Source organism: Chiloscyllium punctatum, chromosome 13 (assembly GCF_047496795.1).
Source record: "Chiloscyllium punctatum isolate Juve2018m chromosome 13, sChiPun1.3, whole genome shotgun sequence".
Classification (NCBI taxonomy): Eukaryota; Metazoa; Chordata; class Chondrichthyes; order Orectolobiformes; family Hemiscylliidae; genus Chiloscyllium; species Chiloscyllium punctatum.
Window position 1 is genome coordinate 81000771 of NC_092751.1, and position 10813 is coordinate 81011583.

At 46.2% G+C, this 10813-nt stretch overlaps 1 protein-coding gene across 44 annotated transcripts in view; it reads left to right on the top strand.

The window, feature by feature from the left end:
- LOC140484571 (sorbin and SH3 domain-containing protein 1) overlaps positions 1-10813 on the top strand; it is a 408466-nt gene that overhangs the window by 279803 nt on the left and 117850 nt on the right. For 40 of the 44 annotated variants that reach the window (XM_072582966.1, XM_072582965.1, XM_072582978.1 and 37 more), the window contains 3 exons: positions 8922-9041; positions 10384-10410; positions 10514-10641. In XM_072582966.1, the coding sequence (XP_072439067.1) occupies positions 8922-9041; positions 10384-10410; positions 10514-10641 (275 nt within the window). The remainder of the gene's footprint in view (positions 1-8921; positions 9042-10383; positions 10411-10513; positions 10642-10813) is intronic. The other 4 variants (XM_072582959.1, XM_072582991.1, XM_072582995.1 and 1 more) reach the window with 1 other exon arrangement.

Genomic DNA, 10813 nt, shown 5'->3' on the forward strand with positions numbered 1-10813 from the left:
TCCCAGGAAGGGTTTAGTTAAGGGTGAGTGGGGGATGGTGTATACGTTGGGGCCTTGAGGAAATATCTGCCCAGTTGGAAGTTGTCTGAATTAGTTTCAATGTGATACTAGTCCGCATGTTCATGCAAACCATCAAACACTGCTCGTTGAGTTTATGTTTTCATGGAGACATCCCCTGAGAGAGCTGCCCTCAGAGATTTGGGGATTGGGAGGGAGAAGGATTAAGGAGGCCAATTAACCTGATATTGTGAATATGCCCGATTGAACAACTATTCATAATCCAAGTAGCTTACCGTTTCTGCAGCTTAGCCCTAATTTTCATTGTACTCATCGCTACTACACATTCACTAACTTTGCAAACTTCATATGTTAATTATCTACAGTGTGCTCAGTATTGTGTTGGTTATGTTACTAGATGTTTGTTAAAATGATTGCCATGATGTAGAGGTGCCAGTATTGGACTGGGGTGGACAAAGTTAAAAATCCCACAACACCAGCTTATAGTCCAACAGGTTTATTTGGAAGCACTGGCTTTCGGAGCGCTGTTTCTTTGACAGGTAGCTACCTGATGAAGGAGCAGTGCTCCGAAAGCTCGTGCTTCCAAATAAACCTTTTTTACTAGAACCTGGTGTTGTGTGATTGTTAAAATTACTGTTATTGGTTTTGTATTGTATTGAAATTGCTGCTTCACCTCTCCAACCCAGAGTTGTCCACTAAACAATCTCCAGTAAGATCTCTGAGCTGTTTCCCAATGCAGGTCAGCCCATTTAAACGCTGGGTTATTGTGTTATTTATAGCCACCTTTCTGCAGCTGTACAGTGTAGTGGTGACACCTCACCTGGAATACTGGACAGTTTTTTGGTTTTCTTACTGAGAGAGATTTATCTGCACTGGAAACAGTCCAATGATGAGAGTGCTCACTTGGCTGATTCCTGACATCTCGGGGTTTCGTAGAAACATCGAATCCCTACAGTTGTGAAAGCAGGCCATTCGTCCCATCGAGTCTACACCAACCCTCTGAGGAGCATTCCAAACAGACCCACCCCATCTCTGTAACACTGCATTTCCCATGGCAAACCTACCTAGCCGACACACCTCTGGACACTATGGGCAATTTCCCATGGCCAATCCACCTAACTTGCACATCTTTGGACTGTGGGAGGAAACCCACATAGACATGGGGAGAATGTGCATATTTCTCACAGACAGTCACCCAAGGCTGGAATCAAACCTGGGTCCCTAGCGCTGTGAGGTGGCAGTGCTAACCACTGAGTCACTGCCGCCAATTTGTCTCGTGAGGAAAGGTTGAGCAGGTTAGGCCTGTACTGATTGGAGTTCAGAAAAATGAGTGTAATCTTCATGAAACATTTAGGATTTTGGGGCTTGACAGAGTAGATGCTGAGAGGATGTTTCTCCTCATTGTGGGGAGGGAATGTAAAGCCAGTAAGCACAGATTTGAAATAAGGGGACACCCTTTTGAAGATGAGGAAGACTTTAATCTCCTGGGACTGACCTTCCCCAGTACGTCCTGCATAGGAAGATGTGATTGACTGTTCGGTATTCCTTCTTCCAATGTTCAATAAGTTTGTAATGGAGGCTTTACACCCTTGAGTGAGCCAGTGGAGATGACAGGGTCTTCTGTGTGTTTACAGAAGCTAGTTTATTGGACACTTTAAACAATGCACGACATAGTGATGTACAGCACGGAAACAGACCCTTCAGTCCAACTCGTCCATGTCGACCAGATATCCCAACATAGTCCCACTTGCCAGCATCCTGCCCATATCCCTCCAAACCCTTCCTATTCATATACCCATCCAGATGCCTTTTAAATGTTACAACTGTACCAGCCTCCACCACTTCCTCTGGCAGCTCATTCCATACACGTACCACCCTCTGCCAGAAAAAGTTGCCCCTTAGGGCTTTTTTATATCTTTCCCTTAAACCTCTAGTTCTGGATTCCTCACCCCAAGCGAGAGACTTTGACTATTTATCCTATCCATGCCCCTCATGATTTTATAAACATCTATAAGGTCACCCCTCAGCATCCAATGCTCCAGGGAAAACAGCCACAGCCTGTTCAGCCTCTCCCTATAGCTCAAATCCTCCAACCCTGGCAACATCCTTGTAAATTTTTTTTAACCCTTTCAAGTTTCACAACATCCTTCCAATAGGAAGGAGACCCGAATTGCATGCAATATTCCAACAGTGGCCTAACCAATGTCCTGTACAGCCACAACATAACCTCCCAACTCCTGTACTCAATACTCTGACCAATAAAGGAAAGCATACCAAATACCACCTTCATGATCCTACCTACCACTTTCAAGGAGCTATGAACCTGCACTCCAAGGTCTCTTTGTTCAGCAATACTCCCTAGGACCTTACCTTTAAGTGTATAAGTCCTGCTAAGATTTGCTTTCCCAAAATGCAGCACCTCGCATTTATCTAAATTAAACTCCATCTGCCACTTCTTAGCCCATTGGACCATCTAATCAAGATCCCATTGTAATCTGAGGTAACCTTCTTTGCTGTCCACTACACCCCTCAATTCTGGTGTCATTAGCAAACTTACTAACTGTACCTCTTATGCCCAATCGTTTATGTAAATGACAAAAAGTAGTGGACCCAGCACTGATCCTTGCGGCACTCCACTAGTCACAGGCCTCCAGTCTGAAAAACAACCCTCCACCACCACCCTCTGTCTTCTACCTTTGAGCCAGTTCTGTATCCAAATGGAAAGTTCTCCCTGTATTCCATGCGATCTAACTTGCTCGCCAGTGCCCCATGAGAAGCTTTGTTGAACGCTTTACTGAAGTCCATATAGATCACATCTACCACTCTGCCCTCATCAATCCTCTATGTTACCTCTTCAAAAAACACAGTAAGACGTTTAATTCACTTGTAAAGTTTCTTTCCCATGCGATCACTGACAGCATTTTTTTTAGTCCTGGCTGACTGGGCCAACATTTATTGCCTGTTCCTGAAGAGATTTTGAAGACCAAGTTTCACACAGACCATGAGCCACAGCAGACCATGTGCTGTAGGTAGACCCACAATACCCTTAAGGAGGGAATTCCAGGACTTTGACTCAATGACCGTGAAGGAAGGGCAATATGTTTCCAAGTCAGGATGGTGAGTGGCTTGAAGAGGAATTTAGAGGTGGTGGTGGTCCCGTGTATTGCTGGCTGTATCCTTCTAGATGGTAGTGGTCATGGATTTGGAAAATGCTGTCTGAAGAGTCTTGGTGAATTTCTCCAGTGCTTCTTGTAGATGGTACATAGAACAATACAGCGCAGCATAGGCCCTTCAGTCTTCGATGTTGTGCTGACCTGTGAACTAATCTAAGCCCATCCTCCAACACTATCCCACCATCATCCATGTGCTTATCCAAGGATTGTTTAAATCTGTCTAATGTGGCTAGGTTAACTACATTGGCAGGTAGGGCATTCCACACCATTACCACTCTCTGCGTAAAGAACCTGCCTCTAACATCTGTCTTAAATCTATTACCCCTCAATTTGTAGCTATGCCCCCTCGTACAAGCTGATGTCATCATCATAGGAAAAAGACTTTGACTGTCCACCCTATCTAATCCTCTGATCGTTTTGTCTCTATCCAATCCCCCCTCAGCCTTTTTCTTTCCAATGAGAACAGATCCATGTCTCTCAGCCTTTCCTCATAAGGCCTTCCCTCCAGACCAGGCAACATGCTGGTAAATCTCCTCTGCACCTTTTCCAATGCCTCCACGTCCTTCCTTGTAATAGGGCAACCAGGACTGTAGATGCTGGAGATCAGGGCTTAAAAATGTGTTGCTGGAAAAGCGCAGCAGGTCAGGCAGCATCAAAGGAACAGAAGAATCGATGTTTCGGGCATAAGTCCTTCTTTCCTGAAGAAGGGCTCATGCCCGAAACGTCGATTCTCCTGTTCCTTTGATGCTGCCTGACCTGCTGCGCTTTTCCAGCAACACATTTTTAAAACCAGAACTGTATACAATATTCCAAATGCAGCCGCACTAACCTTTTCGTACAGTTGCAGCATGATATTGCGGTTCCGGAACTCAATCCCTCTACCAATAAAACCTAACACACCGGATGCTGCCTTAACAGCATTATCAACCTGGGTGGCAACGTTCAGGGATCTATGTACATGGACTCCAAGATCCCTCAGCACATCCACACTAGCAAGAATCTTTCCATTGACCCAGTAGTCTACCTTCCTGTTATTCTTCCCAAAGTGAATTATCTCACATTTATCTGCATTGAACTCCATTTGCCACCTCTCAGTCCAATTCTGCAGTTTAGCCAAGTCCCTCTACAACATTCTTCCACACTGTCCACTATTCCACTGACTTTAGTGTCGTCTGCAAATTTACTAAACCGTCCACCTATGCCTGCATCTAAGTCATTTATAAAAACGACAAACATTTTTATGTTTGGTCCCAAAACAGATCCTTGTAGCACACCACTAGTAACCGGGCTCCAGGCTGAATATTTTCCATCAACTACCACTCGCTACCTTCTTAGAGAAAGCCAGTTTCTAATCCAAACTGCTAAATCACTCTCAATCCTATGCCTCTGCATTTTCTCCAACAGCCTATCATGTGGAACCTTATCAAAGGCTTTACTGAAGTCAGTGTATACCACATCAATTGCCCTACCCTCATCCACATGGTTGGTCACCTTCTCAAAAAACTCAGTGAGGTTTGTGAGACATGACCTGCTCTTGAAGAAACTATGTTGGCTATCTGCACTCAAATTGTTGCTTGTGAGATGATTATAAATCTTATCTCTTATAATCCCTTCCAAAACCTTTTTCCTACAACAAACGTAAGGCTTACTGGTCTGTAATTACCTGGGTCATCTCTACTGCCTTTCTTGAACAAGGGCACAATATTTGCATCTGATACTAAACCTGTAGACAATGACAATTCAAAGATCAAAGCCAAAGGCTTCAACACCACCTCCCCTAGCTTCCCAGAGAATCCTCTGATAAATTGCATCTGGCCCAGGGTACTTGTCTACTTTCACCCCTTCTGGAATTGATAACACCTCTTTCTTACTAACTTCAATCCTTTCTAGACTAATATCTCGCATCTCATTTTTCTCTCCAATATTCTCCTTTTCCTGAGTGAAAACCGATGAGAAATATTCGTTTAGCACCCCTCTGATTTCCATGGGGTCCACACACAACTTCCCACTTTTGTATTTAACTAGCCCTATTCCTACCAGAGTCATCCTTTTTATTCCTCACATACCTGTAGAAAGCTTTAGGGTTCTCCTTTATTCTATTTGCTAAAGACTGCTCATGTCCTCTCCTTGCTCTTCTTAAATCTTTCTTTAAATCCTTCCTCACTAATCTGTAACTCTCCATCACCTCATCTGAACCATCTAGTCTCAACGTCACATAAGCCACCTCCTTTCACTTAATAAGAGATGCAATTTCTGTAGTAAACCACGGTTCCCTTACCTTATCACTTCCTCCCTGCCTGACAGGGACATACCCATCAAGGACATGCAATATCTGTTCCTTAATCCAGCTCCACATTTTGATTGTCCCCAATCCCTGCATTTTGCTACCCCATTCTGTGCACCCTAAGTCTTGCCTAATCACATTATAATTGCCCTTGCCCCATCGATTAACTCTTGCCCTGTGGCATGTACCTATCTCTTTCCCATCACTAAACTAAATGTAACTCTCTCCAAAGTGCTCACCGACCACTAAACCAAACACCTGGCCTGGTTCATTACCAAGCACGAGATCTAGTGTGGCCTCCCCTCTTGTCGGCCCTTCGACATACTGTGTCAGGAAACCCTCCTGCACACACTGGACAAAAACTGATCCATCCAGCATACTAGAATTATATCATTTCCAGTCAATGTTGGGGAAGTTAAAGTCCCCCATAATGACCCCCCTGTTAGTTTCACTCCTACCCAGAATCGTTTTGCCGATCCTCTCCTCCACATCCCTGGAACTCCCAGCAGTGTGACCTCTCCTGTCCTGTTTCTAACCTCAGCCCACATTACCTCAGTAGACGAGTCCTTGTCAAAAGTTCTTTCAGCCACCGTTATACTATCCTTGACTAAAGAGGCCACACCTCCCCCTCTTTTACTGCCTTGCCTGTTCTTCATGAAAGATCTAAACCCTGGAACCTGCAACATCCATCCCTCACCCTGCTCTATCCATGTCTCTGAAATGGCCACAACATCGAAGTCCCAGGTACCTATCCATGCTGCAAGCTCACCTACCTTATTTTGTCTACTTCTGGTGTTGAAGTAGACACACTTCCATCCAGCTTGCTGTCTGCCAGTACATTCTGTGACCGTGAAATCCTGTCCATGCCCTTCCTATTCTCATCCTCCTGTGCACTGGAACGTCCCTATCCTCCCTGCTGAGCTAGCTTAAACCCACCTGAATGGCACCAGCAAATTTCTCAGCCAGGATATGAGTACCTCTCTGGTTCAGGTGAAGACCGTCCTGTTTGTAGAGGTTCCACCTTCCCCCAGAATGAGTCCCAATTATCCATGTATCTGAAACCCTCCCTCCTGCACCATCCTTGCAGCCACGTGTTCAGATGAATGTGTCCCTATTACTTGCCTCGCTATCACGTGGTGCAGGTAACAAAGCAGAGATCACTTCTGTTTATTTTAGCTCTCAGCTTCCACCCTAGCTCCCTGAAATCCTGCCTTACATCCCTCTCCCTTTTTCTACCAATGTCATTGGTACCTATGTGGACCATGACTTGGGGATGGTCACCCTCTCCCTTCAGAACCCCAAATACATGATCCGAGACATCTTAGGCCCTGGCATTTGGAAGGCAAAACACCAACTGCGAGTCTTGTTCGTTCCCAACAAACCTTCTATCTGACCCTCTAACTATTGACTAATACTCTTCCCCTTTCCCCCTTTCCCTTCTGTGCAACAGGGACAGACTGTGCCAGAGACCTGCACCCCACTGCGTACCCCTGTTAATCGTACACACTGCTCTGATTAAGTATGGGTGATGGCGGGAGTGAATGTTTATGGATGTGGTGCCAATCAAGCGGGCTGCTTTGTCCTAGATGGTATTAATCTTCCATGTCGTTCGAGCTGCCCCCATCCAGGCAACTGGGGGGGGTTATTCCATCACATTCCTGACTTGTGCCTTGGAGATGGCAGATGGGCTTTGGGGAGTCGGGTGAGGTCAATGGTGGATGGTGTTACCTTAACTCCCAGACCCGTGAACTCTTGCAGAGCCCCTTGAGGGTATTACACAATTAACACCCCTGGGCAGTGAGAGTCGAACTGTCACCTGACATGATCCATCTGAATTATTTCTAGACAGTTGTGACATAATATTGGACAATAATTGTACAGCCTTTTGCCACCATGACTGCAGCTCAACTATAAAGCCAACGGGTTCAGTATCCTAGACAAACAGGAGGCTGGAAGAACACAGCAAGCCAGGCAGCGTCAGGAGGTGGAGAAGTCAATGTTTCTGGTATTAACCCTTTCCTCAGGACTGGATACGATGGGGGGGGTCACTGGTGGTGTTCCAATTTGCAGTCTGATTCACTGAGGTAATAGAGGAGGCCAAGGATGGACTTATTGGAGAGGGGATGGGAGAAGAAATTTAACTGTTTGGCCTCTTCGATGTAGATACTGGACTCCACCTTCTCCCACCCAGTATCCTGCAAGAACTTCATCCCGTTTTCCCAATTCTTCCGTCTCCGATGAGATGTTCCACTCTCGAGCACCCCAGATGTCCTCTTATTTCAAACAGCGTTTTCCCCCCATTTCATTCAGACAGCCCTCGACTGCACCACCTCCATTCCCCGCTCTACAGCTGTAAACCCTGCTCCCTCCAAACATAATAAAGATTGGGACCCCCTTATCCTCACCTGCCGCCCCACAAGCCTCCGCATCCAACGTATCATCTTCAAAGACCCTCCAACTCCAATTAGATCCTACCTCCCAGAACACCTTCCCCTTCCCACCCTTCCCTGCCTTCCACAAGGACCGTTCCCTTCACCACTCCTTGGTTCTCGCCACTCCCCACACCAACCCTTCCAAACCACCCTCCACCTGAAAAAGGTGCAACTCCTGCCCATATGCCACCTCCATCCATGGCCCCAGACTGCCTTTCCAGCTGAAGCAGAGGTTCATCTGCCTCTCCTCCAACCTACTCTATTGCATCTGATGCTCCCGATGTGGTCTCTTCTACATTGGTGAGACCCAATGTAGACTAGGCGATTGTTTCGCCAAGTATTTTTGCCGGGCCCAAAATGGACACCCTGGTCACCACCCATTTCAGTCCCCACTCCAATTTGTCCATCCTCGGCCTTCGTTATCGCAGTGAATCAGACTGCAAATTGGAGGAACAACACTTCACCTTCCGTCTGGGCAGCCTACATCCCAGAGGACTCGGCACGTGTTCTTGAATTTCAAATAACCTTCCTGCCCACCCCTTGACTCCCTTTCCAACCCTGCCACCTCCCTTCCAATTTGACTTGCTGATTCTTCCTTCCAGCTACCAACTGGATTCATCTCTTCCATCGACCAACCAGCTCGTAGCCGCCTTCCGCACCCACCTATCATTGCCTCACTATTCTGATTGGAGCATTCCCTACCCCCACATCAAGCCCTGAAGTTAGGGTTAATACCTGAATGCCGTCTGGCTCGCTGTGCTCTTTCAGCCTCCTGTTTGTCTACTTTGGATTCCAGTATCTGCAGTTTTACTTTTATCTCTAACCAGGTTCGACATCTTCTCCTGTTGTCCCCCAGGGTTGGGGTTCTTTTGCTAAAATGCATCATTACAAGCAATACAGTGACTTTTGCTAAGTGCAGTTAAGCTTTCCAGCCGAGAATGTGAATATGCTTCAGAATGAAACTGATTTGATTGTGATGAACGGTTTATAACCTTACTCTATCTGACCTCACAGAAACAGACCCATCAAAGATCAGTGTGGGCAAAGGGTCGGTGACTATGCGAATAGCCTCTGCATGTGTGGGACCTCCAGAAGCTGACACGCCACCGAATGAAGATTCCCGACAATCAACCAGTAAGGATGGAGATGTTTTTCTAAATATGAATCTGAAGCTGCCCCAGTCTCTGTTTTAGATTGCTCAGAGTGAGTCCTGGTTTTCGTTGAGTCAGCTGACTGCAGATAGACACTTGCTCAGTGTAAATGATGAGTATTGAGCTGCTGTTTGTAAAGACCAGGACCCCAGGTCTTGCTCGCTGTGTTGGTCTCTGGAATCCAGGGCTCACTAAACAGTGGTCTGGAGCTGGAGCCTTGGTAGATTTTTTTCCTCTTACTCTCTCCCCTGCCATTCTCTTCTCCCCCCCCCCCCCCCACCAACACACACACACCACACATACCACACACGCACAAGCACACACACCCCTCCTTCACCTGCCCACCCCTCCCTCCTTCCCTCGCTCCCTCCCTCTTGCCTTCACCCCTGTCCTACCTATGCCACTTATTTTAAAATTCAGTGATGACATCCATCTGGTGCTACAGTCTTGTCAGCTTTTAGTTCTGAAGGTGTTTTTAAATATTATTTCCATGTTAATTAGTATACATTCCTCCCTCCCTTTCACCTTTCGATTTGCAAGTGTCTTGGGGATGTGATTTGCATCTCGTACAGTACAGAGAGATGCAGCCCAAAATGCTCGATGGACCAGGTAGGTAGAAGCTTATCACTGAGGTGACCCTGTACCTGGTGGAGATGGGCAGGACAGGTGGGGAGAGGAGACCTTTTTATCACAAGAATGAGACCCAGCGACACGTCAACTTGGCATTACGAAGCAGGGGTCGAAGCTCTTTCCTATTTTGTCAAGTTTGATGAGCTGTGCTCATTTGCATTGACCTGTATTTTAATGCAAATGTTTCAAATTGCTGGTACTCTCTTGGTGCCTTCCTGCTTTTGATCTGCCTTCGTGAGAAACTGAACAAATATATTTCAAAGCATGGCTTTGTTACCTCCCCGCCTACACAGCCATGTGGAAAGTTTGACTCTGAATCCCAAATTATTTGTGGTATTTCTCGTCTTGCTGAGCTCCAAGCTGACTGAGGACAGCAAGAATTAATTGGATATTTTTTCCCTTTTATTTCTGTCTCGGCAACTGAATGATGCAGCTGAGGGACAATGACTGTCTTCATTGCAGAGGATCAATACTATATTGTGTGAGCAGGGGTTAGAAATTGCAAGGGCATGGTGTTTAGAATGGGTTGCTGTGGTAACCAACAGCCCAGTACGAACAGGCACCCACAGAAAAGATTTTCTCTTGGAAGTGAAGATTTTTGTGATTGATTCTGTCGCGAGGCTGGACGCTGTTAGAGTAACTCTGTCTCTCTCTTGTGTGCTCTTCCACGCTATTACTTTTCACGAAAAATACAGGCCCTGAGCTGCCAAGTTCAAAGACAGGTAGGAAAGAGCATAGATTTCCTTGTTCTGGTTCCTCTTTGCACTGAGTGTGATTAGTGACTCTGATTCTCCCTATCTGTCCCACTCTTTTTTTTCTTTAAAGACGCAGATAGTTGGATGCCACCTTCAGCTGGTGATGCGAATGGCGATGCCACCTCATCATCGCTGGCAGCTAAAGGATTTCGCAGTGTGCGCCCACATCTGCCAACAGAGTACAAACCACAACTTCAGGTACCAATCATTTTACTCCTTGGATTAGTTTGATTCAGATAATTGACTTGCCAAGCAGCTGTTCTTGGACAGAGCAATAGAATCAACGACAGGGCATTTAGCACAGTAAGACTGGGTGGCACAGTGGTTAGCGCTGCTGTCTCACAGAGCCAGGCACCCGGGTTCGATTCCA